Below are 27,689 nucleotides of genomic sequence, written 5' to 3' on the forward strand. Positions count from 1 at the left end.
ATCTGCATGGAGGAATGGGCCAAAATACCAGCTACTGTGTGTGCAAACCTGGTAAAGACCTATAGTAAACGTTTGACCTCTGTTATTGCCAATAAAGGTTATGTTACAAAGTATTGAGTTGTATTTTTGTTATTGACCAAATACTTATTTTCCACCCTGATTTACCAATAAATTCTTTACAAATCCTACCATGTGGATTCATGGATTTTTTTTCACATTCTGTCTCTCACAGTTGAAGTGTACCTCTGGTGCAAATTACTGACCTCTGTCATCATTTTAGGTGGGGGAACTTGCACAATCGGTGGCTGACTAAATACTTCTTTGCCCCACTGTATGATCTCTTGATAAACAAATAAAATAAAACCAGTGAGTGAATGACAGCATTCTTACAATAAACAGGGACCTGACCAGAAACCAATGAAGTATTGATAATTATCAGCACACAGGGACCGATAGACTGAAAGACATTTGTAAACAAAGATCCAGGTAAAATATCAGGAGAGCAGGAGGACGCTTTTTAATCAAATTAACTAATTTGACCAGTTTAGGTAAGGACACAGGTTAAAAACCTTATAACAGGACTAGGTGGGGTTGGAGCAGACAAGAGACACAGAAGGAGATATATTGTTCCTAACAATGCTGACTTTTTCAACAAAGAAAGTTTTCACAATCTTCATTCAATGAAATTGGGACAGCAGGTGGAGCAGGAGCAACTATATCACTAACGGTGTCTAATACTACCTTGGGGTTACCTCTGCTCTCTGAAACTAGGTCTGAGTACCCATAGCTTCAGTCACAGGTGAGGCTAAGGATGTCAATCGATGGCTAATTCAACAGCTTTTCTTATGTGCTCAGTTGTGAACCACTCCAAGGAAAGCTGGACCCATGAAATCCTCAGACCAGATCCCGAGGCCCCTGAAACAGACGCCCTTCCCCTTCTGGACAAACTAAAAACTTCCATCACTCGCGATTTAAGAGCAGCAGGATGAGATGGGGAACTGCAGGACGCAAATATAAAGTGTCAGTGCTGTACGTAAAGATTAATGGCCACATTAATGTGAATAAATAAAAACAGTGGGCCTCAGGCAGGGGCGTGTGGTGCGAGCCCATACATTTATAAAGCATGATGAGAGAGAAACCTGAACTGCTTCACACTGATGTGACTGAACCCGAGTACGACACTGCCTAAACTCCTGCACTAAATGTCCAGCAGGGGGCGACTGGTTGTAAGAAGTCACTAATGACGAGATGTAAACATGCTTAAAAGTCAGTACTGAGGGTTGGATTAAACGCAGAGATGCGCAGCTGGCAGTGAATGTTCATAGAAAGAACGACAGCGACTTTCTTCGTTTCCTTCCTCGGGCTGTAAACATTCAAGCCTGGAAAGTGTCCAAATTTAGAGGAAATAAATATTTATTTAATGAAGGACAGATGTAAGGAGGGTGGAGGTCAGAGTCCAGCTGTCAGTGTCAGACAGAAATATAATCTGTCCTCTGGGTGTCTCCTGTTTTAACATGTTTTACTGCTAATGAGTCTGACAGAAGAGAGAGGGGGAGAGCATGCCAGGCGCTGAGAGGAAGGAAGGAGGCGAGTTAAAGAGGAGGAGGGGCAGAGTGGTGGATTCAGTCAGTCCTTCGTTCAGTCGCAGCTCAGATGGAGGTTTTTCCTCCTGCTGAGGACACTCTGATGGCATGACAACGGCTTCCTGAGTGAGAAAGAGCGAGAGAGAAAGAGAGAGAGAGAGATATCCTGCCCTCAGTTTCCACGGTGACGGCATCCCTCCATCCTCCTCCATCATCTCTCCGCCCGGCTGCTGTCGACATCGTCGGGATGGGAGATAAAGGAACAAGGTAAGATTTAATGGGTGTGTGCAGTAATGCACCCTGATAAATGTGTGTGTGTGTCACACAGATCGATCTGTTAGGAGGTGTGTGTGTGTGTGTGTGTGTTGCTGTAACGTTACATAACGTTGTGTCCGAACCTCGAGGACTGTGACGTCTCGATGGCACTGACAGGTTTGCTGTGTTTGCCTGGGGCTTTTCTGTCTTTTATTTTGACAGTCAGACACACAGGAAACATGGGGGGAAACCCATCTTTGTGAAAGAAACAAGATTACCAGAGAAATATATCACTGCCAGTACTTGTAGTGATACTGTAGTAAAAGTATGTAAGCGTGTGTCACTCTGATTCATTCACGCGTCATCTGGAGGGTTTAAAGGCGAGCTCATGTTTTACAGCCGCTGTTACTCCGAGTGCACGACAGAGAAATGCAGTCACAGAGCTGCAAAACTAAAACAAAGAAAAGCCAGGAAAACATTTAACTATGTGTCAGGAGGCCAAATCAGAAGAGGCTGTTTTTAGTTTTTATTAGTTAAAATATTTGATCCCAGACTGTGGCGATAACAGGTACGCATCAGGGTGTGACCATGTTCAGACAGGCTGGCGCTCTCTGTGCATCTTTGTGACAGTCACAATGAAAATGACAAACTGCTCCTGAACTGGAAGAAACGGCCCAAACCCAAAGACTGAAATACAAAAGTCCAAACAGGACTTGAACAGCTCTCGCCTAAACCAGCACACCCACAGCCTCCTAACACACCTGTTATCACTCCAGTATCACCACAGAAAGCAGACGTCATGTTTCTGACAGGAGAGCGTGACTGATTTACTGGGACAAGTTCTGGATCTGTGCTAGGAGGTTACAGGGGTTCTGAGCCCATGTCTCACCTCTCCACCAGCTTTAATGAAACTCTTCACCTGCTGATCAGTAACATCCAATCAACATCCGCAGCCACGTTATTGGTCAGATAATGCCATTGAAAATGCTCCAAAAGGCTCCGACAGCAACAGTCCAGAGGTCCAGTGCAGGGACTCGAGTTAGCTTAGGTGAACTCTAGCAGCCAGCTAGCAGTTGCAGCCGCCTGTGTCCCCATCCACCTGTTGGTCAGAGAGGCCACGCCCCTAATAATGCAAACTTTAATCTAGGTGCGTTATTAAAAGTGTTATGAAGCAGAACAGCTTGTGTATCAGGCTGGAAACACGTTTTCTTTGCTGGATAGTCTGTGAGGTGGACTCACTGCTGTCTCTGCTGGACGTCAGAGGAACTACAGCTTTGGGTTCAAAATCCAGGGCTTTCTTAGTCCATTACAGTCAGTGTCAGCTGACTCGCTCTTTGACTCCTTGTACACCCACCAGAGGAACTTCACAATCTCAGGTTAGGCGAAGCTTTGAAAGAGCCTCCTAACAGGAAGCTGGATCAAAACATCAGCTTATTTGTTCCACAGCTGATATTTTTCAAGGAAGAATCACACATTTGCATTCCCAGTATCAGACTGAGAACTCAGGGATCCTCAGTGTCAGGACTTCGCTGGCACTTTGACCAAATTAAATATTTTGGAGCCTAGTGCAGCGGTCCCCAACCTTTTTTGCGCCACGGACTGGTTTGTGCCCGACAATACTTTCACGGACCGGCCTTTAAGGTGCCGCGGATAAATACAACAAAATAAAACTAGTACTGGTACCGAAAAAAAGAAGATTTATTCATAACACACATGAAAAGACCCAGGAAAACCGAGTTAACGATAAAAACGATAACAAAATAACACTAAAAACCGCTAAAACCCCTGAAAACCATACATTTCACACCCGAGTCTCAACTCTCACGGCCCGGTACCAAACGACTCACGGACCGGTACCGGTCCGAGGCCCGGGGGTTGGGGACCGCTGGCCTAGAGGCAATTTGACCAGCTGTTGGTCCGATCCATAATCCTCCACCTTCAACAGTGTGCTGAAAGCCTGTGGTGATGGAGGAATCACACGAGGGCAAAGGCTCAACAACTAGGCTCTCACTGATGAGCCCCTTTCCTAGATGGGGCAATGAGACTGGGTCCCACCAATGAGGCCGTAACACGGGGAAGGCGTCCCCAACAAGGCAGCTTATGCACACTAATGGTGTAGCTTCATGGAAGGACCACCATTTGGGCGTGTGCTTGTCAAGACCTTTTCCGTGTCTGCGAATCTGCTAGTGATGTAAATTTCTTCATGAGATGGTGAGCTGATGATTGGTGTGGACGTCTTCACGCCTGCCTGACCAATCTGCAGAGACCAACTATGCGTACGCCCCCGGCGATGCACTTCAGAGAACTACAACAGGACTACTGAGTCATCGTCTCTCCAATGCTTACAAGAGACAAACAATGACAAAGTGTGCAGCTTAAAGTATTTTAGGACATCCTTCAGGTGTGTGATCAGGTCGAGATGCAGCAATATTTGTGTCAGACCCAGAGACATCCAAGAAAAGGGCGGAAAAAACGTCCCTGGAGTTTTCAGTTTGGCAATATTTTGATCAGTCGACTCAAACCTGTGATGAGTCCCACAGATATGAAGCCCAAACAACTAAATTAAAACTGACTTTTGTGGCACAACAACAGAAAGTTTACTCCAGCTTCCAGCTTTGCTGCTGTTGCCACTGCTGCTTGCTGTTTTGTGTGCAATGCATTCTGGGATACTTGGCTGTCCCAGATCAACACCCTTGATGCACTGAGGCTGTTTCATGAGTACGAGCACCAATGCAGGCGGTGACGTGTGTGAAGGCTCCTGGTGGCGGTGAGGTCAGGAGCTTTAGTGTTGCACTCAGGACACGTGTTTGTTATTTTGTTCCGTGTAGGTTTTATACAGTCTAGCTTCTCCAAACATAGCTGATGAAGGAGCACTTTGATCAGCGAGCGAGGCCTGTTCCCTCGTTATTCCACGAGAATTTAAGCAGGTTAAGTGTTGAACTTGTTTGCGTTTAAATACTAAAGCTGAAGGCAGAGACCCACAAACAGGAAGCAGCTGAACGAGTGCGGCATGTGGCGGCGTCCTGCTGTTGACTGCTAAACACTTTCACCCAATAAAAGTATCATAAAAGTTAGAAATGTTGTTAGTCTGTGCGCCTGAAATGGGGCTGTGTTTAAAATCCACTGTGGTGCACAGACTGGCTCCTGTACCCGTTTGGACTGAATGTAAATGTGAAGAACTTCACGCTTGCAGGAACCAACAGAACCTCCCTGAGTTTCCACGGACCGGTGCAAACATTCAGCGGCTTTAGTTCTTGTTGCAGAAAGCAGATGAGTCTTTGTGGTTAAATAGTGAAAAAAGGACCTCATGCGTCTTCTCAAAATACATTTCCTTGACCTCAGTGGAAGGGAAGTAAAGATGTAAAGGATTGTTTACAAGGACTTGAAGAGCAGGACTGCGGCACTCGGAGAATCAGCTGTCCTTAAACAGACTGTTAATAATAATAATGAGGCTCTGCTGCGGTGAAACTACAAAGTCCTGCGGGTGGACTACAAAAAGCTCCTCTCAGATACCTGCTGTGCTCTCATTGGTTGCTGTGTGCAGACGGTGCGCACATGCACACAGTAACACGGTGAGAGCTCACCTGTGGTCGATCAAAGATGGCCGTCATTTGGTGGGTAACTCAGCAGTAAGTCACATGATGACCTGTTTGTTTACTGTAAGGTCTGATGGGTCGTTGCTGTGAATTGTGGGACGGCATCATCTCCTTTAGTTTCATAAAGGAAGCTCTGATGCATCCTTTACTAAAGGAGGTAATAAAGGAAGCTTCAGCTGCTTCCAAACTGCTCAGAGTCTGAGGTTAAAGCTGTGGCGACCCTCGTAGCATCGACAGCAGTGTTATCATCTCACCAACGTTTTGTTATTTGGAGGATCCGCCGACTCCTATCATGGCCGCCACACACACCTCCGGGTCAGAAGGAAAAAGGTCCACTGAGAACTGGAATCAGAAAGTCGGCCCAAAGCCTCCGTTTCCTTTGTTTTTAGGTGAGCAGCAGGAAGAAAGCTTCCAGCTGAGTGCGCTCCACCCCTCAGACCTCAGCAGTGTCGCAGAAACACTTCAGATGAAACAGACGAACCGAGCACGCTGCAGGTGCAGTGATTTCCCCACTGCCCCACACTGCTTCTGCAAAACTGGTGCTAATGTAGCACAGACTGCTCATTCTGCCCCCTACTGGCAGGTGAATCAAACACTTATACACAAGCACAGCGCTGGGAAAACACCCTGCAGCGCGCCACATTCCTCCCAGCAAAGCTGTCAAGTTAAAGTTGAGTGCTGGCTATAAAACCCCGCAGGATGAAATATAACAGCGTTTGATGAAAACGTCACTCGTTTAATGGCAATGACGAGCAGATGCACCTGAAAGCGCTGTGCAGGTTAATCTCTGCCGCACGTCACCATCACGGTGTGACATAACCACAGTGTAGCTTTCACACAGGCTTTCATAACAGACTGAAAACAACCTGTTGCCCCATCCACTCTAAAACATTAGCTCATAGCCAAAATGTCTTCAGAACTTCAAACCAGGTGAGTAGCACCGTAATACACCTGAGCCTGTTAGCAACCGTGATGCTGTTGAAACCAGGCAAGTACCAACAGCAGGTTTCTCCTCAGCCCGAGGGTGGAGGTGGGGAGTCCTGGATGAGGTTCTGTAGCTCATCTTACAGCTGGTGGGGTATGACATTATCATTCAGGTTCTGATTTTGGTTCTGGGACTTTTTGCCCCCTCATGATCGAGGCCAGCGTCCTACAGGGAGTCCTGGTCTTTTATCCATCAGCTGTGTAAGGCATGACTGCCTCAGGTCTCCTTGTGGACTTACCGGCTAAGCTTAGCTTTGGGGTCTTGTTGGAACTGTTAGGGTCTTGTGACGTGATGACACATTTCTTTAGGTGGTCTGAGACGGCAGCACTCTTTCGTTTTAGTTAAATATGTCTTATTTGTAGTTTTTCGTGGATGTGGACAGCGTGCATCCTGTAACTCATCAGTGCTGCTCACCCTGCAAGTGTGTCCTCAGTGACAGAGCTGCAAAACAAAAGTTTTAATCATTTATTCTCATCCATTAACAAAATGCGGTGAATGAACAAAAGAGAAATCAGGATTTGGTGTGAGCACTCGGCTGGTAGGTTGTTCCAAACGTCTCGGAGAACTAAGCACAGATCTTCTCTTAATCTGCATCCTTCTGTCTCTTCATGTAACCAGGCACACGCGATGATGTTGATGTCAGGGCTCTGTGGGAGCCGCACCATCACTTCCAGTACTTACACTGGAGATAGTTCTTCATGACTTTGGCGGTGTGTTTGGGCTCGTTGTCCTGCTACAGAATACATTTAGGGACAATAAACAATCATTTATATTTTTGAAAGCGTTCTTTGTTTACAGCAGTTTTTCACACCTGCCTAAAACTTTTGCACTGTACTGTATTTCAGGCCAACTGGGCATGCTCAGATGCAACCGGGACTTTCTGGCTTATTGATGAGGAACTCGAGCAGTTTTGGTTCCTGCACATCTTTAGTCAGTTGATGGTGTTTTTCTGCATATCGGGCTCTTAATATTTGTCTGAGAGAGTCTGGGCTGAGATCAGGTGTCTGCAAACAGCTGCTTGTGTATCTCTGCACTTGAGAGCAGTCCTCCTGTAAACCACTTTAAAGGTCTGCTTAGACTGCTGCACCCGCCATCAGAGCCCGGATTGGCTGAGACATGAAGTCTTTTCTGAGTACGGCGGACGTAGTGACACTGATGATGGACGCTTGGCCTCTGCCTCTCTGACTGCTGGTCATCTGACACACGCATGCACGCACCTACCTACACACACACACACACACACACACACACACACACACACACACACACACACACACACACACACACACACACACACACACACACACACACACACATCCTTTTCTTTCAGTTTGTGACTCGCACTAAAATGAAGCTCTAATAAAGGAGACGTGCAGAAACATGTTTCAGCTCATTCTGATGGTGAATGTGGCAGCGGAGCGTTTCTGCGCTGCCGTCGTCTGAGTGTGTTTCTGTGTTTTCGGGCTCAATGATCTGAACGAGTCGTGTCGGGAGAATATTAACGAGCTCCGCTGATCAGTCAGACATACAGAGCAGCTCGGGAGACTCTCTGAGGAGGTTTTCACGGGAAGCAGCGTCAGCCCCAGAATCTGTTCGAGTGCTTGTGTGGAGGGTAAGTGGACAGAGCTGAGCCACGTCACGCTCTCAGGTTTCTTTGTGACTCGTTTAACATTCACATACGACCGCTGTGAACATCAGGAGGGAGGGAATGAAAAGGTGCTGCTCCACACAGAGCTCTGCTGTACCCGTTCTGTTCGGGGATTTTGGTCCACGTCGTTATGACATCATTGTGACATCAGCACACAGCTGCTGCAGATTTGATGAGAATCTCCCGTCGCTGCTCTGAGTGCAGCGAACGGTTCATGAAGCTGGTGTGAGGAGATCTGAGCGCTGAGACGATCACACCTGCAGCAGCTGAACGCAGACGCAAATCGGCGCTCATCAGACCAGGACGCGTTTTTCCACCTTTGTGAGTTTGTGTGAACTTTAACCTCAGTTTCCTTTGCTGACCTGAGCAGCAGCGGTGTGGTCTCCTGCTGCTGCTTTGGCCTCAGAGATGCTCTTCTGCATGCTGTGGTTGTTTGAGTTACCGCTGCGTTCCTTGAGCTTGACTCTTACCGGATATTTCCTCTTCTACTTTTGGTTGGTGTTAGTACTTTTACTGCAGTGAGGACCGGCCACACCAGTTTACATACTGGGCAAACAGGTCGACAGAGGACGCCATAATAACAGCTCTTCACACAGCCCTCACCTGGACAGTAGCAACACCTGTGTGAGAATGCTGTTTGTGGACCAGCTCTGCCTTCAACACAGTCCAACCCCACAAACTGGTTAATAAGCAACTCATGACTCAGCAGCTCACTGTGCAGCTGGATACTGGACTTCCTGCGTGACCCCAGAACATCAGGATGGGAGAGCACACCTCCTCCACCCTCATCCTGAATGTAGGTGTCCCACAGGGGTGTGTCCTCAGTCCCCTCTTATACTCACTTTTCTCCCATAACTGTTCACCAATCCACACCAGTAACACCATTATAAAATTTGCTGACACCACCATCATAGGACTGATCGACAACAGCGATGATTCAGCTACAGAGAGGAGGTTCAGCATCTGAAGCGATGACGACAACAACCTGCATCTGAACACAGCCGAGACCAAGGAGATGGTAATCGACTGAGCACTCCACCCTCTACATTGATGGAGGAGGTAGAAAGGGTGGAGAGCTTTAAGTTCCTCGGAGCCCACATCTCGGCCAGCCTCACCTGGTCCACAAACATCTCCCACCAGGTAGGGAAAGCACAACAATGGCTGTACTTCCTCAGGAAACTACGTCAGGCCCAGTTACCCCAGAGACTGCTAATTAACCACAACCGCTCCACCATCGAGAGATTTCTGACCTCCTGCTGCACACTCTGGTTCAACTGCTGCACCATGGAGGGCAAGAGGAAACTGCAGCGGGTGGTGAGGGCAGCAGAGCGGGCAATCGGCACCTCACTGACCCCCTCAGAGACATTTATACTGGCAGACTTCAGCAGAAAGCCAGCATCATCATCAAGGACCCCTCACACCCTGGACACGCCCCCCGTGCATGTTTGTATGGGTGTATCTGTATGTGTGCAGGTGTATGTGTAACTTGTACATATCTTTCCTGTGTAAAGATATTCTATTCTTTAAAAAACAAACAACGGGCTGGTTTCAGTTCTCGTGGCCTCGTCTTTATTTTATATCTGCTCATTTTGTTTCATATAAAGATTTAGATTTTGCTCACTGTTAAAAGGTGCTGTACCAATAAAGCTGTCAGCGGTAAGTGTGATCAGCAGCTCATTGATTAATGCTGCAGTCAGGCTGTGCCAGGCCCTAAAAGTAATTACAGGGATTTTAAAGTGAAAGCTAAAGTTGGCCGGAGGACCCGAGGAGTCAGCGGATTCACGGAGCCTCCAGGAGCTTTTCCCAGTTTTAACACACAGAACGAAGAATAAATCACCTGAGACAGTAACTGTGAGAGCTGCAGGTTCCAGCCTGCTTTTCACAGAGTTTCATGTTTAATAGAAAATGGAATAAAGGTTTGTGTTTGAACTGGCTGCTCGTGTAAACCTGCTCCTCCGTGGGAAAGCTCCCGACGGTCTGGGTTGATTTTGACTAAATGAGACCAAAGCAGCTGCTGCTGGTTCCCCTTCGGTTCTTGGTGAAACATCTTCAGTGACTGATTTCCACAGTCGTTCAGGTGTGTGAGTCAGGACACTGAAAATGTCTCTTTATTTCCCCACAGTGGGTTTTATTTTCACACTGTGCTCACACCTGTTTGAAGCACAGATGTTTTTAATGGCTGCCAGATGTTTCTGTTGGATTCCCGTGTTTCCGGTGTCATGAAGTAAGCGCTGATAAGCGTCCCTCCCTCTGCAGCCCAGAGACCAGAGCATCTGTGATCTCTGGATATAATCTGAAACCAGCTGCCTGTTCTCTGCGTGGCTGAGGCCGAGCCTCATGCGTTCGTGCTGGTGGTTTTCAGTCGTGTTCCTGAGCCCGGCAGAACCAGGTCCAGCTTTAATGCTGAGCCGGCCGAGGGCTAGAACGGAGAAGCAGCTCTGTGGGAAAGCGGACACAGTCCAGTCACACCTGACGGTCGTAGATCTGAGGAGGCGAAAAAAGCCGGTTTGAGTCTCTGCTGCAGTTTGGGTATCGAGGGAGTCTTCAATCATCGGCCGTCTGCTGCTGCAGAGCTGACACAACAATCAGGCATCGATCGGGCAGTTAGCGTTCCCCCTGTGTCAGAGCGGCCGATCGATCAGCGGCGCGGCCGCTTCACCTGCACCAACCACGAGCGAACCACGACGCGTGAGAAAATCTCAAAGGCACCAAACTTATTCCTGACACAGAAAGAGAGCAAATGAATCAGTGAAAGTCCTTCCAACAGACGGTTGCGTAGAAGAATCCACGTTTTTTATTGTGACAGAAATGTCTCCATACGCGTCAATATTCATCGATATTCAGGATTAAACATCAGTTTAACCCTCTCAGGCTCAAATGACGTTTTTGTTGCTAATGCACAAACAAATACCTGCAGTGGTACTTCTGAGTAAAAACAATATGTCTGTGGGGTGATCAGGTTGTTAGTTTGTAACTGTTGCAAATCTGCAACGCCTGCCTCGAGAGGGTTAAGTGATAACAACAATAATCCCAACAATAAGGAGCAATGATGATGCATCAGAGTGTTTGGGGTGACGCACATCACTCTCTTACACAGGAAGTGTGTTTATTCACGTGTGAACGAGCCTCAGAGGGACCGGGCTCAGTTTGGATGAACCTGAGCACTGACGTGAAAACAGGAAAGAGCAGGAGGACGTCAGAACCCACATCAGGTGCTTCTCCACACGTCTTTGATTTCAGCTTGTTGTTTGGTTCAGTGGTGGTTCTAAACAGGTGTACCTGTCCAGGTGCTTCACCTCTGCCTGTGTGGCAGCAGCTTTGGACCCAGAAAGGGAAAAGTGGACAAATGTAATAATATTTGCTTAAAAGGAGCTCTGCCTTCTTGCTGGTCTTTGAGCTGTCTTGGCGTCTTTGATGTGATAAAGTCGTTACTCGCGCTCAGATGAAATGTGAGCCCCTCTCGTGCTGTAACCCTGCACTGATTCACGTCTGTGCGATGAAGCTCTAACCGCATCCTCGGCTCTGAAGATTCAGCTCTGCTCTCTTTCAATGAATCTTTAATCGTGTTTACACTCTCTCAGACGCTCGCTTCCTGTTACCGAAGCTTTCAGCATCTTTTCTCTCATTTCACACAAACACCAGCATTTATATGTCCAGTGTTTAGCACAGCGGTTTGTGAGGACGCCGTGTTTTGTCCCGGCCTTGTCTGAAACCGACACGTTCACTCAGCTGTGATTAAAAATCAAGAAGTGACCACTGAGGTCGATAAACGTCTGCTGTCGCCGTCACAGAGCCGGTGCTCTACCTCCAGCCGCTCAGCCTGATTCGTGATTTCAGATGGCAGAGCTGCTCCGTGTTAAGGTTTAATTGGACTAATTGCAGAGAGTGTGGTGAGCAGGTGATCGTGCAGTGGGCAGCTCCCAGGAGTCCCTCCGGTTTCCGGCTAAAAACGGCGTCCCGATGCTGGTGATTGATGAAGAGCCACTCAGGAGGAAGCTGAAAGCTAATGGAGCCATCAGCTAATTTATGACAACATTAACGCGGGGTGAGGAGAGGGGCGTCACGCTGTCGGGCAGCATTAGACAGAAATGCAGAGAGGAAGCTGCTGACGGCACACCCTCTGTAATATGTGACTGTGCAGGGTCCCAGCAAACACCAGACGTCATCCAGCCACTGCTCCGACACTCACAGCCCGTCTGAAGCCAGACTTACTCGTTTTCTTCTTGCATCACTCTCAGCTCAGAAATCTGCACAGCTGTGGACACGAGAGCTCTGCTGGTCACAGCCTGGCGCTCATCATCGCTCTGCTCTGACACGATACACAAAACAGGCGCAAAGTAGCTTCTGATAGTGAAAGTGATAATGCATGCTCAGTAATCCAGGTAAGGAAATCCCAAAAGGTTGATTCTGTTCATCTGGATGTTTTCAGGTTTACAACCTTACAAACAGCACATTTGCTGTTCATTCAGTGGGCTAGTTTCACTGTGACTGAGGTTTGAGTCTCTGCTGAAAATGCTACGTCCACATGAGCAGAATCAACCTTTTGAGGTTCTCATAGTGAAGATGATGTTTGTGATGTTTGGGCCCTGTGTGGAGAGCAGGGCCTCCCCGAGGCTCTGCCGGCTGCAGGCTGGACGCCTCCTGCCACCTTCAGTTTCACTCGGTCAGAAGAAAAGAGATGGAGACAAAGCTTCAGACCGAATGAGGTCAGCAACGTGTCAGACAGAGCTGGGAAGGTTACTTTAGAATGTATTCCACTACAGGTAACAGATTACATGCCCCAAAATGTATTCTGTAACGTATTCCGTTACGTTACTCAATGAGAGTAACTATTCTGAATACTTTGGATTACTTAATATATTATCATGCTTTTTACAACAACATGAATGTGATTTATTACTGTTACTGAAGCTCCGAACTGCAGTAAAGGGACCTCTGACTAATACGGCGGGTTCGTGTCGGCTCGTAGCTGAAAACTAGCTTTACTTTGTTGTGTGGGTCGACTTTGCTAGAGACAGAGAGGCGTTGAAAGGCTCCAACGGGACTTATTGTTTCAGAGGAAAACAGGAACACAGCGTACAGTCGAGTCTTAACAGCTTACTCACAGCTGGGCTACACTCTTTAGGCCGATGTCTGCTTATTGCTTTCGTATCAAATCATTTTTTGAATAATAATTTTTTTAAAAACTTCTTCACGTCGTTATGTGGCCGCAAGTAGAATGACCAAAAACAGCGAGGGGACAGCCGAACATATGAAACAGGAAAGTACCGCTGTGTAATCCATTTATTTCAACAAAGTAACTGTATTCTGAATACCACCTTTTTAAGTGGTAACTGTAATGGAATACAGTTACTCATATTTTGCATTTAACATGTAATGCCAGTACATGTATTCCATTACTCCCCAACAGTGGCCTTCAGAGGAGTGAACGCAGCTCAGGGCTGGAGCACATCTGCAGGGTTAGGAGCAACACGAGCTTCATGAAACCCAAAATACATCAGCACCAACATCTGGCAGCACACCTGGACTCACTCAGCTTGGGTAGTCTGAGTTTTCTGGGTGTTTTACAGGCAGGGGTCATGTGAGAAACCACTTCTGCTGCTAAAACAGAAGAAACTCCGACAATTTAAAATTTATTCCTGAAGTGTGGCGCGCTCTGACTGTTTCACTGTTTCCAGACTTTTCTTGGACAGTTTTATTTAAAAGTATGAGATACTCAAACAGTGTGACCTGTGCTCTTCTCTCTGTCTGCAGAGTGTTTAAGAAAGCCAGCCCCAATGGAAAGGTGAGTCCTCCTTTAGCACAGTGCAGGTGTGACAGTTTGCTGATGCCCGAAACAGCAGCGACAGTTTCAGGCTGACTAACAGCAGCTCTTCCTCCCTCAGCTCACCGTCTACCTGGGGAAGAGAGACTTCGTGGACCACGTGGATCGGGTGGAGCCTGTCGGTGAGATCTTGTTCAGTCTGTGGCTCCATCCTGGAGCTTCACTCACATTTAAATTTAAGTTGACTTTTGAAGCAAAAGCGACTTTGCTGAAGATCTTGTTTTCTCCTCGCAGACGGCGTCGTTCTGATCGACCCGGAGTACCTGAAGGAGAGGAAAGGTGAGAAGCCCGAGTGCGGGAAAGCTGAAAGCTGAGCTGCTGCTCAGAGAAATCGCTGCAGCTGTGGATGTGAGCGATTACCCAGAAACCTCACTGGCTGGTGTTATCAGAGCACGCTGCTTCACTTTGGGCTCACGTCCTGCTGTAAAAACCACGAGCAGGAAGATGGCGTCTCACATTAATGTGCAACATGTTTCGGTTTTCTGTTAATCAGCTTCCATCACTGATTGTCTTTGTTCTCGCCCCATCAGTGTTTGTGACTCTGACGTGTGCGTTCCGTTATGGTCGCGAGGATTTGGACGTCCTCGGATTGACGTTCCGGAAGGACCTGTTTGTGGCGAACATCCAGGCGTTTCCTCCGGTCACCGAAGAGAAGAAGACTCTGACTCGTCTTCAGGAACGTCTGATTAAAAAACTGGGAGAACACGCCTACCCGTTCACCTTCGAGGTACGGAGGCCGCCGGGCCACCTGAATATTTGTCCGCTGATCTGTGACAGAGTGCTTTTAGCTTTTATTCTCCCACAGAGGTGCTGGATCCAGGCAGACCAGCTTCCTGGCAGCCTCCGGTTGCAAGGGGAGACGATTATTCCCCGACCGGTTGGTGCTGAGGTTGCTGGCTGTCGCTGGGTGTTTTCCATCACAAGGATGATGCTGGTTGCCATGGTTTCTGCAGTTTGCAAACACCCCATTTACTCCCCGAGCCGTGGTGAAACTTCCCACTGCAGCCAACACATTTCAAAAGGCTTTTATTTTGAAGGCAAATTTGCTACAGCTCGGAGAGTCCATAGCGAGTGTTTGCAGACAAGTTGGCGTCTTCCACACAAACCACAGGCGATCACGACACCCTGCCATCAGCCACAGCCATCACTGTTGGACCAGTTTGATACTGATTTCATGTAACTGACAGTAAAAACACGCGTGAACAGACACGTGCCGTCACACGTTTCACTAACAGGCAGTGGTTATCAGGCCGTCAAAGACCTCCTCGTTAATATTAAGACTTTTCTAATTAGTTTTTTTCTCGGCGTGCTGCACCAACTCCGGTGTTATTGGTGCCGAGCTGCCAGGCTCCATGTTTGAAGTCTTGGATATCAAATGTCTTCATTTCATCTTTGCATCATTCTGAACAATTTGTGAGAAATTACATGGAAAGTTGACAAAGATCCATGTAAACAGGATCCCGGACTTAATGGAAATGTATCCATTAGTAGAAAATAATGACAGATGAAGCTGTTCGTTGAGATATGAATGAATAAATGATTCAATTAGTTTGGAAAACAACAGCTAAAACGCTGCCTCGTGCATGATGCTTCATCACGTAACATCATCCATCAAGCCTCAGTGACTCATGTGTCCAGCGTCTTCTCTGGGAGCTTCCCGTCCTCACAGATGTTCTCGTCTCACAAACCCAGAGGAGGAACTTTTTGTTCTTGGAGTTCAAAAACAGAAAATGCAGAAAAACAAAGAGAAGCGACGGCGGAGCAGGAACCCGCAGCATCCTCACTCTCTGCCCTGCCCATAAATGTTTCAGATGTTTTGAATATTTCATATCTTTTCAGATTCCTCTGAACCTGCCGTGTTCGGTCACCCTGCAGCCGGGACCGGAGGACACCGGAAAGGTAAAGCCACGACGTCCGCTGTCATTTTCTTTTGCTTTGTGCTCGATTCGTGCCGCCGTGCAGACCCTCTGGGTTTGAAGCTCCTTTCAAAGGTGGAAACGTGTCTGGATTTAAATGAATCTGAAGACACGTCTCGCTGTGGTGTGTCCTCAGGCCTGCGGAGTCGACTTTGAGGTGAAAGCTTTCTGTGCCGAAAATGTTGAAGAAAAGATCCACAAAAGGTAAACGTGAGTCAGCCGCAGTCCGGCCGAGCGGCACAACAAAGACGTGAATTATGAATGAAACTGAGAGCGCTCGTGCCCGCACACACACGTGAACAGAATAATCTGGGACACATCCACTCTGAAATAAATGTCTGAGCTATGTTGTGTTGCTGCAGGAACTCTGTGCGTCTGGTGATCAGGAAGGTGCAGTACGCTCCAGAGAAACCTGGCCCTCAGCCGACGGCAGAAACCACCAGACAGTTCCTGATGTCGGATAAACCGCTGCACCTGGAGGCCTCGCTGGACAAGGAGGTAACTCCTGAGGGACAGATTCACTCAGTTCACCCACCAGCAGCCAGCAGAGCTCATCTATGGAGCACAAATGGAAGTGTTTGCCTGCTCATCAGAGTAACAGCCAATCAAATCTTTGAATTTCACTTAAACTGGAGCTCAGACTCCGGGACGCTCTGTTAGTGCAGCGACCTCCCAGCACACATGTTATTGGTCACGTGATGTCATTAGAAATGCTCCAATAGGCTCCAACAGCACAAACAAGGTGCAGAGGTCTAGGTGTCACCATCCACCTGCCAGTCAGGGAGGCCACGCCCCTAATAACACAAACTTTTAGCCTGTACGCCGATTTAACCAGGTGAATGTCATAAAGGTTGTTGTGAGCCGTGAGGTCATCTGTCTGTTGTGTCTCAGATCTATTACCACGGTGAGCCAATCAGCGTCAACGTTCACGTCACCAACAACACCAACAAGACCGTGAAGAAGATGAAGATCTCAGGCAAGTCAGGGCGCTGCTTCCTGTGTGTATCTCCACGTCTCCACGTCCTCCTAAATGCTGATATTTGTGTCCACAGTGCGACAGTACGCCGACATCTGCCTGTTCAACACGGCTCAGTACAAATGTCCCGTGGCCACCGAGGAGTCAGAGTGAGTTTCATCCATAAAGTTTGACACTAAGGAATCAAAAGTTGGAGTAAGCGAAAAACTGACGCTGCTGACGAGCTCTCTAATGTGAAATCAGCTGAAGCTTCTCTATTTCCCTCTCCTCAGTGACGTTGTGGCTCCCAGTTCGACTTTCTGCAAAGTTTTCACCCTCACTCCGTTTCTGGCCAACAATCGCGAGAAACGAGGTCTCGCTCTGGACGGAAAACTGAAGCACGAGGACACCAACCTGGCGTCCAGCACGCTGTGAGTCCAGCCGCCTTCACGCCGCCTTCGCTGCCAGCGGGGCCGAGACAGCCAAGCAGAGTGACGTGTGAATATTTTGTCTGCTGTGCAGGTTGAGAGATGGAGCCAATAAGGAGATTCTCGGCATCATCGTGTCCTACAAAGTCAAAGTGAAGCTGGTTGTGTCTCGTGGCGGGTCAGTATCGTGCGAGAGGAGCTTTAAATGTTAAATGGTCGCCTGCTGACCCTGAGCTCAGATGTTAATCCTTGTTCGTCACGCCGTCGTGTGACGCTCTGCTCTCTGTGCAGACTGTGGCGTTTTAGCTTCAGGTTATATCGTCCACAAATCAGACCCCTCAGCTGGTGACAAACAGAAATGTTATTTATGGCCTTTTCAGCTTTATTTGATAGACTAGGACAGGAAAGAGGGGGCAGACATGTGGCAAAGCCCGGGGTTCGGACTCAAACCCGGCCGGCCGTCTCAGCCGTGTGGCACGCGGTCGCCTGATCAACACTCACAACCTGGTGCCCAAAAGATTTAAAAACCTGCAGAATCATCAGAGGGCAGAAGTTCCCATTTCTAAACTGGAGATAAGCTATTTAATTGTGCATGGACCATAACAAATCTGCATCTGTGTTCGTTTGAAAGATGTTATGTGAAAATGTCCACAGCGTTGGGATGCACTCGTCGTAAATCCTCTGTGCTCTTGTATTGAAGCTGAAACTCTTTCTTTTTATTGATTTCAGGCTCCTTGGAGATCTGGCAGCGAGGTAACCGTTCATGTTCTCGCATTGATGGAAACACCGAGAGTTACAAAGATCGCATGAACACCTCACTGAACACCTCAGTGCTGACGTGGTCATAAATGCTTTTATTGTGTTGTTACCAATGATCTGTGTTTCAGTGACGTCTCGGTCGAGCTGCCCTTCACGTTAATGCACCCGAAGCCTTTAGAGGAGTCCTTCTACAGGGAAGGTGAGACACTTCCTGTTCCTGCTGACGTTCACAGACACAGGAAGTTAAAATGATGCGTTACATCATCCTTTATCAGCCGCAGGTTCAAAGGGTCAGAGCGTCACCTGACCTCGAAAGCAGACATTTGTAATGCAGCATATTAATATTTGATGTTCAGTGTAATAGTATTCATGATGTCCACATGCTGATAATATGCTGCTGTGGATTCATCTTCAGGTGTTTAAGGCTGATCTCTGTCCCGGTGAGTCAGCTGACAAATCGGCACTCTTCTTCTTCTCCTCTAGAAGCGCCCACTACAGGCTCTACAAGAGCTGCTAGGGCTGTAAAATAGAGACGCTAGTGGGAGGTGACAATGCAGAACTGCAGGGTCTGCAGCGGCGATCAGGACGCACGCTCAGAAGACGAATGTAAATAAGAGATGATGAGACGGTGGCGACACATGGAGGTTCAGCCCAGCAGACACAGCACAGGAGCATCCTCTGAGTCAGGTTTAACAAAGCCGGGCTGTCTTTGCATTAGCTGGATCTGACCGACCACAGAGCCATGGTTCTCATCTTTCTCTGTGGGCGGCACGGTGGAGCAGTGGTTAGCACTGTTGCCTCATAGCAGCAAGGTCCTGAGTTTGAGTCCAGCGGAGCCTTTTCCTCCGTGTCTGTGTGGGCTCTCTCCGGGTACTCCGGCTTCCTCCCACAGATGCTTACTTTAGATAGCTGCCGCCCACAGATGTGAGCGTGAGTGGTTGTCTGTCTCTCTGTGTTAGCCCTGCGTCAGACTGGCCACCTGTACAGGTGTACCCAACTGGAAGAGGAGGGCTCTCTCTCTGCTGCAGGCTCCGTCCACGCTCACATCAAAGTTCGGCGTGTCATGTGACTCATGCACTAAGTGAAGCCGGCGTCCCTCAGAGCCATATTTTATTAGTAACTGAATGCACTGGTGTGATACTGGGATTTGGCTCCTCCCCTGCCCACAGCCTCGGTCTTCCCGCTCCGCCAATCGGTTAGAGACCCACGTAAATCCGTGCTTGCGGCCCTGCTGCAGTTCTTCCTCCTTGTTTGCGGCGGTTGTGGAGAACAGACCCAGAGCTGAGCTGCTCGGAGTCATCAGGTCTCCCTCAGTAAACCTGAGCTCCAGACGCAAAGACGGCGCTCCACGGGGCTGTCTGACAGGTCAGAGCGTCACGACCGGAGCCAGGCTCAGACTGAGGGTGTGTGGGGATTTTAAACGAGTCGGTGTGAGAAGATTGAATTGGCTCTGACAGAGACGAGCCAAGAGTTTTCCTCAGGTGTGTAACTGTGATCTCTCGCTCCTCCACAGCTGCAGACGAGGCTCCAGTCGACGCGAACCTCATCGAGTTTGACACAAAGTAAGCAGCCGTCTTCCCGTCTCGCCGCTGCCTCTCCTCCTCACTCTGATTGGTTCTGCTCTGGTTTACGGGTTCATCAATAACACTGACAGCAGACAGGTTTCCTCTGCGCCCGCTGCAGCATTAACAGTGATGGACTCGTCTCCAGAGTTTCAGTCTTAATGCGTCTTAATGCCTGCTGCTGTGGGAGCTGCAGGAAATGGGCTTTAAACTGGAAACTCGTTCTGCTGCCAGCACAGCCAAACGCGAGCGCTGTGAGCCGACGCTGCAATTTACTCATTATCATTTCATGCGTACGCAACAACAAAGGAAATGACTCCAGCTGCAAAGATGAAATACAGAACAGCGAGGCCACTTCCTCGTTTGTGTGTTTTTATTTCCTCTTTCCTTGCAGCCCAACGAATATTTCCACTTCCTGTCTTTGTTACCTCAGACGTCTGTACAGGGGGAAGAAGAAGTAAAAGCAGTGAAACACTCTTTCTGCCGTCTCCAGCTCGTCTCCAGCTTCGTCTGTAATTATTAATCTCATTACTAAATGGCAGGGCGGGGTCATGGCCCGTTAGCTTTCTCACGTCGGTTAAAGTTGTTGTTTTAAAAGTGGCGCGGCTGCTGTCCCCTCTGCTCTCTCAGCAAGTAAACACAGTGTGGCGATGAAGACACTGGGGAGATGGGCGCGTTGGTACAAAATGAAATGGACAGATGTGAGGATATCGATGGTCACAGTAAAGAGGATGGAGGATTTATCCACTCGTTTTGCTGTCAGAGCAGAAGAAAACCTTCATTTCCACTTTAGTCTTGTTTCATGTGGCCCTGTCATATAAAAGTGGGTCGAAAGACCAAGTTTGAAAATAAAAAAATGTAAATATAGTTTGAAAAAAATTCACAGGACTGTTTTTATATGTTTGGCCTTTTTTATTTTCACTTTTTATTTCATTACATGTTCATTATATTCACAAATGTTTATGAAATTTGGAGGCTCGGACATGTTTCTTCGCTCACCAGCCTGAACACAAAGCCGTCCCAGGCACCGTCTCATATCAGCTGATTAAAATGCGTTGTAAACGAGTCTCGGCGCGATTACGTCCATAAACGAAAGTTGAATTCACAAAAATGTTTGAGAGCTTTTTGTTGCTAACCAGTAAAATATCGACTAATTGTAACTAAGATGTTAGTGCGGCGACGTGTTACAGAAAAATAACGCTCCCAACGCTGGTAACCACGGATACGAAACAATAAACATTTAATAAGTGCCATATTACTCATTTCAAACCAAAAATCATATGACCAAGTTAGCGTCTCTGATTTAACTTCCATAACCTCTCCCTCCCTCAGCGACGATGACATCATCTTCGAAGACTTTGCCCGCCAGCGGCTGATCGGAGCAAAAGACGACAAGGATGAAGACGAGGAGCCGGTGGACTCGCCCAAACTGGACGACAGATAGAGGGGAGGAGACACTGCGGCTGTTGTTTTGCTGCTGTATGTAGTGTGGAGCTAATGGAGTTCACCTTTAGGTCAAACCACAGTCTGGACACCCTTTAAACACTCGGTGGTGCCGTGTTTGTGTGCTCGTTCATGTCTGTCCTCTCTGAGTCCCGGTGAGGTGTTTAAAAAAAAAACTAGAATACTGCAGCCTAGACATCGGAGCGGCTCTTTGCTCCGACGGAGTCGCCTGGAGCGCCGACCCGGCAGCTCCTAACGACAGCTGGTAGCATGCCTCTAATGTCTCTTTGTTCTAAGTGTTTCCATTAGGGACCAAACAGATGTAAAGTTGTGTTGAGATTAGTTTAAAGTCTTTAGAAACAACACTGCCAGCCTCGGTTGATCTTGAACCCTCTGCCACTGGAGACAAACTTCAGCCGATGGAGGATTTTGCTGAGTAACCATCTGTAGTCGGTGTTGCTGAAGCTGCAGAGCAGATGGGAAACGGCACCGAAGTGATCTGCTGGGCCGCCCGACAAGAGGACCTCAAACTGTCAGAGTGAGCCACCGACCATTTAACAGCAACCGGTGGCCTAGTTTGCATGAATAAATACTTCCTATGATTTATTAATGTCATGAATAATCAAACTGATTTTAAATAGCATACGGTTTCATGTGTTCATGCTGATAATTTTCCGAATCATCATCAGAACGATTTTCTTCCTTGCAGGTAGTCGCTGGTCGTCCATTCGCTTCGTTTCTGTTAAAATCAGCACGGCTTCATGTTGCCTTAAAGTAAACGCTGCGCTTTAATATGATACATGTGTCAGACAAATATAATTGGCATCCTTTACGTGTTTGTTACCTTTACCTCTGTTTAACTGAAACAATCAGACATCTGGCAGAAATTTAAAGAGCAACTGTTCGAACTGTGGCCTGATCGTTGTGAATGCTTTTAAGACTGGAGAGATATATATTTTGTTTCCTCAAACAACATTCTGATAATTATGAGTCACTTTAGTGTGACAGGCTAATTCTGAAGCTAATAATGTTAAATTTCTACTGAAATATCCGAAACATTTCGTCACCCAGTAAATCTTCACTTACCTTAAATGTAATAAAGTTTAAAACTGAAAATAAACCGAAAGATCTTTTATTGAAACTGAACTGAAACTCAGAGACAGCAAGCAAAATGGAAAATATTATTTTATTCACTAAATAAAATCTGATAGAACAGTGTTGCGGTCAGAGGTCATCACACAGGCCTCCTAGCAAACACTCACTGCTGGTGACTGGGTGGCGAGTGGTTGTGGCAGTTGCTCGGTGAAATATGGTGCTGCAACAAAAGCCTCCTGTGGTTGTTCTGGCCTGTGGCAGACTGCCTCAGTTGCCTGAAGTTTGCATGGAAGATGCAACTTTTACTGGTCTGCAGATGACTCAACGTCTTATATGCAAACTACAGGTGATGGAGGCAGTCACAGAGAGGTTTGTGGCGTAGCGGCCTTCTTTTACATTAACCACTCACAGCTGGCTGGTGAACAATGACCAGAGGTTGCCAGTGGGTCGTTCTCCGGTCTCTCGGCCTCTGGGACTGGCTCCTTAGACCGCTGAAGATTAGCGCTCTAATGGGCAATCCCTACGTGCCGGCTGATTTTACAGAAACAAAGTAAAACTAGTGGCTGTGCTGAAGAAAGAGAATCCACATGGAAATTCATCAATGATTTGTAAGAGAATTGGCAGGGATGTCATCCATCCATATGTCGTATCAGGTGACTTGAGCAGGTAAAGAAATTGTGCAAACCTTTATTTTGAAAAGATTCAAAGTTAAAGAGTCTCAAACATCCTGTATGAGGGGTAAGATGTGTTTCTGCTTACTTTAAAGTCAGACTGAAACCAGTTTTTGCATTGTAACGTACAGTTTAAGAAAAAACAGAAAACATCAGCTGTGTCTGACTGTTCATTTTGGCGGGGCGTGAGGAAAACTTGTATATTTCACTGGATCTTAAATAAAAGGACGTTTGTGTCCCCATTTGTCTGGATTCATGAAACTAAACAAAAACGAACTTTTCAACCGACGAGGAGCTCAGAGGAGATTCATGGATGTAGTGGAGGAGGACATGCAGAAGGTTGGTGCAACAGAGGAGGATGCTGGGAAAAGGGTGAGCTGAAGGCAGATAAAGACTAACATATTTTTCAGATTATAAGGCGCATTAAGCGAAACAAAACAGTCAAATAAGTCAAACTTTACTCAACTCATTCTTTTTGCTTCTTCCACTTCTGTACCATTGATTCATTAATGCTGAATTCTCTGCAGCTGCTCTATTCCCATGTTGTTGCAGTATATTAATGACTAACCTCGTATTGTGGATGGATTATCTCAGTTGTTCTCCTGACTGAAGTTTGGTCCGTTTACAGCATCCTGCCATGCGATTGCATTTGTCCCTAACCATCAGGAACCCTCACGTTAACTTTTATCGAGTGGAAAAGAGTTAGCGTTCATCCTCCAGCTTCACTATGTTTGTTATGCTAACATAGCTGTGTAGCTAGCGGTCACGTAGCACATAATTATATACCAGCTAGCCCAACTTCAGTAACCCTACAAACGTCACTGCTGTTTAGTTTTCTGTCTTCATTTATGTTGGAAGTGATAACAGAGCTGTATGTTTGAAATTTTTCAGAAATCTCCCAGTCAGAACGTGCTATATCATGTTTAGGTGGAAACTAGCGAGCTAACTTCCTGCTGACTTCTAACTTCTTTAAATTGAATAAATTCTGTTTTCATGGATGCCTGGATGTTAAACTTAATTGCTACACCTGTTACACTTTTATTAAAGATGAAAGAATTTAGACAGTTTTTAACTCTCAGTGATGCTGCAGTGTTCGTTTGACTTTGGGACCTGAAGGACGGAGTTTAGGACCCAGATCACTCCACGAGGCTCCTGACTACAGTAGCCATAATGCTCCGACAATCCATCAAGCGGTGCGGCTTCGTAGCTTACCAAAGTTGTACTGAAACATTTTTGACATAGTTTTGAGCGCCGTGTACCACAAAAAATCAGTTTGAGGTCAGTAAGCACAACCAGAATTCATACATAAGGCGCACTGTCAATTTTTGAGAAAATTAAATAATTCTAAGAGCGCCTTATAGTGTGAAAAATACGGTACTTGTGCTAATGCCTAATGCTGGGTGTTCCATTTAAGGAAATGAATGAATGTGTTAATTGTAGAGATGCCTTTTAAAGAAGCTTTACAGTGATTCACCAAACAGCAAATGCTTTCGACAGCATGTCTGAATCCCTGAGCATTCATTAACAGTTAGACTTCAGATAACACGTCTTGCAGGAGGTTTTCAGACTCATGTATACCTTGCAGTCACAGTTTGATTTTTCTGCTGCATATCTGCGCTTAGGTCACAAGAGCAGCAGCAGCAAATACCTCACTCCCTGAAAAACTCCCACTCTTTTTTCATGTCATGGTCGTATTCTGCCTAAACATGCCAACTGTCCCATAAGCCCTTTATCCCTGATAGGTCTACTCCTTCACCATCACATTTCCCTTTACCTCCGGTGTTTACTGGTGGGGCTCTGCCATGACGTGCCCTAAACACCTTACAGCCATAGCCTCATTCAGTCACATCAGCAGTGGTGGTGTTGAATGTGGTCCATTCAGACTCGGTGTCCCTGGCCCCAATCAGAATAATGCTGCAAAAGTTTTGCAGGAGGTGAAGATCTCCACTCCAAGGCCCGTCCCAGATCCTCCCAGCACACTTTCATTTTTCATGGCTGTCTGGCATCCTCCTTAATACACCTAGTCCAGGTCAGAGACAGGTGAGTTGGCCATTGCATGTAGTAAAAAATGACAAAATCAACCAATGTTCATTATAGACCAACAGCACAGAAGTCCAGTAACAGAACAACACTTGGCCTCCAGAAAGCCCTTCCTCCCCATCAACAAGTTTCTCTGTTATTGCCAACATTAAAAAATGAGGTACCCCAACTGGACAACAGAGTTCCCAGGCGGGATATTTTCCAGCACCCAAGAACTCCCAAAAGCAAAAATTTGGTGCATATGAGCAGAACCCAGTTTCAAAGCAGCCGTCTATAATCTGAAACTCTGGGATGGTTCCAAGGTCCTGTTTCCACTTCAGAGTCTGAAACTACAGGCATTAGTTGTATAAAAAAAAGTATGTTTGCATAAAAGAGGTTCATGAAGATCATATAAACCAAACCCCACAGAAGAGGGGCTTCATGATTTTTCTTTTCCAGCAGACGAAACCTTCGCAGTCATTATTTTCTTTGCTCTGTTTTTGAAAATTCTCAGAAAGCTGTCACGGATTTCTTTGGTTCGTACTCCGTAGATGATAGGGTTGATTGTTGCTGGGAAAAGGATGTACATGAGTCCCATGGAATTGTTGATATCTGTTGGTATGGGGATGTTCAGGTTGTGAGAGAGGAAGGTGATGCTGCCCACCAGGTAAAAACACATCATAACAATGAGGTGAGTGCTGCAGGTGTGAAAAGCTTTCCTGCTGTCTTCACCGGCTGCTGCCGATCGCAAGACCACGCTCAGTATCTTCATATAGGAAAAGAAAATAATTGGTATGTCAGCTCCTACAAAGCAGATGATGACAGCAAGGCCAGCTGCACTGCTCCGGCTTGTGCTGTCACACGCCAGGCTGACCAGCGCCATGTGGTCGCAGTAGCAGTGCTGGATTACGTTGGAACCACAGAACTGCAGAGAACCTGCCAAACCTACGAGCGTCGCCATGATGGAGACGCTGCGCACCAGCGTGAAGAGCACTAGCCTCACCAGCATGGAGGAGTTAATTATTTCATTGTAGCGCAGTGGCCGGCAGATGGCGAAGTAGCGGTCCAGTGCCATTGCCAACAACAGGGTTGACTCCACTGAGGACAGGAAATGAATGAAGAACATTTGAGTCAAGCAGCCCACCAATGAAATCTCATTCCAGTCGAACAGAAAGCCAAGGAGCATGTTGGGGATGATGGTTGTCACAACCAGGATGTCAACAAAGCAGAGCGTGCAAATGAGGAGGTACATGGGGCTGTGCAGTCTCTCCACGCTGCAGATGACGTACACCAGCAGCGAGTTTCCGAGCAGCACCAACAGGTAGGAGGCGCTAAATGGCAGCGCCAACAGCCGGCGGTGTTTCTGCAGCGAGGGAAACCCTCGTAACACAAATGTGCAATGGGAGAAGTTTCTGCTTAGCGGTGCTTCCAACATGGCTCTGGCTTCACCTGCACAGAGACGGCCACACAGAAACAGTCAGCACCACCGTCGCCGAGAGGACACGGGGACTTATCCAAATGCAGTTCTTGCCTGCTAAAATTTTCCACTTCTTCCAAACACAATTACATTTTTAAGGCTGCTGAAAAGATTGCACACACAGTGAGCATACTTCATTTAAATTGGCGGTGGGCACCTCACCGCGCAGTCTGCCTTTACCGACATGTGTGAAAGAATCGGCTGTGCTTAAGTTCACTGAATTTTGGTGCTGTAACCGTAGCTGTAAAACAGTGCAGTATTTTTTTCTTTTAAACAGGTTTTTTTTGGTAAATAATGACAAAAAAAAAAGGGATTTCTACATAAGTAGTTAGTGCATTGGTTCATCTGGAACTTTTGAAAATGTAAACGGAATACAAAGATTTTAAATCTCACAAACTCGTATTTTACTCACAATAGAACACAGAGGACATATTCCTGATATCTAATTTGATGGCAGCAACACGTCTCAGAGAAGTTAGGATGAGGCAACAAAAGGCCGGAAAAGTAAGAAACAGTGAGAGGAACATTTGATAACTAATTGGCAACAGGTCAGTGACAGGCCTGCAAAAAACTGCAATTTCAGAATAATGTTCTTCAGTTCCAAATTGTCTTTGAACGTCTCGTCATGCACAGGGACAAGGCCGATAACTGTGACCTGTACATTACAACATCAGTGCACGGGCTCAGGAACACTTCAAAAGAACCAGCGAGCAGCTCAGCGTGCAGGTTACTGCTCCATCACACAGAGATGAAGCCACGTGTGACCACGATGGAGAAACAGCACCATGTCCTCTGGACCAAAACTCCTTAAAACAGATCCGAGGTCAGACCCATCCAAACACGGAGGTCCTTAGACTGAAGAGGACGAAGCAGAGCCAGGACTGCTGAGCAGCTGGAATCCTCCATCAGACCATCACACACTGACGTTAGAGAGCAAACATGGACCTGTCCTACTTTTACAGATGTGCTGCTGCCATCACGTAAATAGAATAAAATATGGGTTTCTGAGATTTGCACATCGTTGCATTCTGTGTTTCACCTCAAATTAAACTAGTTTCTATTTTTAAATAGCTGATTAAAAGTACTCTGAGTACTTTGAGCAGAGGTGGGACCAAGTCATTGTTTTGCAAGTCTCAAGTAAGTCTCAAGTCTTTATCCTCAAGTCTCAAGTCAAGTCTCAAGTAATGTCAGGCAAGTCAGAGTCGAGTCTCAAGTCACTGGTGTAAAAGTCCGAGTCAAGTCACAAGTCTGAAATTTTGAATTTCAAGTCCTTTCGAGTCTTTAAAAAAAAACAAAAACGAAAAAAGAATGTTGCAGTTATGCTAAATGTAAATATTAGACCATGTAATTTTAAAATCTGGGTTTTTCTCAACACATGACAAAATAGTGAACTTAGAAAATATACACAAATTGTGAAATTGCACCTCTTTAAAATGCAGCTCAATTAAACCTAGCTCCAAGAATAATTTTCAC

General features: G+C 46.8%; 2 protein-coding genes across 2 annotated transcripts; one reads left to right on the forward strand and one right to left on the reverse strand.

Annotated features, from left to right (window-relative positions):
- Nucleotides 1-249: 249 nt before the first annotated feature.
- Nucleotides 250-22,962, forward strand: arrb1 (arrestin, beta 1). Its single transcript, XM_004564977.5, has 16 exons — nucleotides 250-1,850; nucleotides 13,822-13,852; nucleotides 13,953-14,013; nucleotides 14,126-14,170; nucleotides 14,422-14,618; nucleotides 15,731-15,790; nucleotides 15,944-16,011; nucleotides 16,170-16,305; nucleotides 16,699-16,783; nucleotides 16,860-16,932; nucleotides 17,056-17,193; nucleotides 17,285-17,368; nucleotides 17,920-17,943; nucleotides 18,078-18,148; nucleotides 19,463-19,511; nucleotides 20,844-22,962. Exons 1-16 carry the CDS (start codon nucleotides 1,831-1,833, stop codon nucleotides 20,953-20,955), a joined length of 1,254 nt encoding a protein of 417 aa, XP_004565034.1. The 5' UTR covers nucleotides 250-1,830; the 3' UTR covers nucleotides 20,956-22,962.
- Nucleotides 22,963-25,178: 2,216 nt separating this feature from the next.
- On the reverse strand, nucleotides 25,179-26,174 carry LOC101479379 (olfactory receptor 51E2-like). Its single transcript, XM_004565052.3, has one exon. It carries the CDS (start codon nucleotides 26,172-26,174, stop codon nucleotides 25,179-25,181), a length of 996 nt encoding a protein of 331 aa, XP_004565109.1.
- Nucleotides 26,175-27,689: the final 1,515 nt, after the last annotated feature.

This window comes from Maylandia zebra, linkage group LG14 (genome assembly GCF_041146795.1).
Source record: "Maylandia zebra isolate NMK-2024a linkage group LG14, Mzebra_GT3a, whole genome shotgun sequence".
NCBI lineage: Eukaryota > Metazoa > Chordata > Actinopteri > Cichliformes > Cichlidae > Maylandia > Maylandia zebra.

Coding starts and splice junctions, on each gene's coding strand:
- arrb1 (XM_004564977.5), top strand. CDS start 1,831: ATGGGAGATAAAGGAACAAG. Junction 1,851..13,821: donor ATGGGAGATAAAGGAACAAG/GTAAGATTTAAT, acceptor CTCTGTCTGCAG/AGTGTTTAAGAAAGCCAGCC. Junction 14,171..14,421: donor GTACCTGAAGGAGAGGAAAG/GTGAGAAGCCCG, acceptor TCGCCCCATCAG/TGTTTGTGACTCTGACGTGT.
- LOC101479379 (XM_004565052.3), bottom strand. CDS start 26,174: ATGTTGGAAGCACCGCTAAGCAGAAACTTCTCCCATTGCACATTTGTG.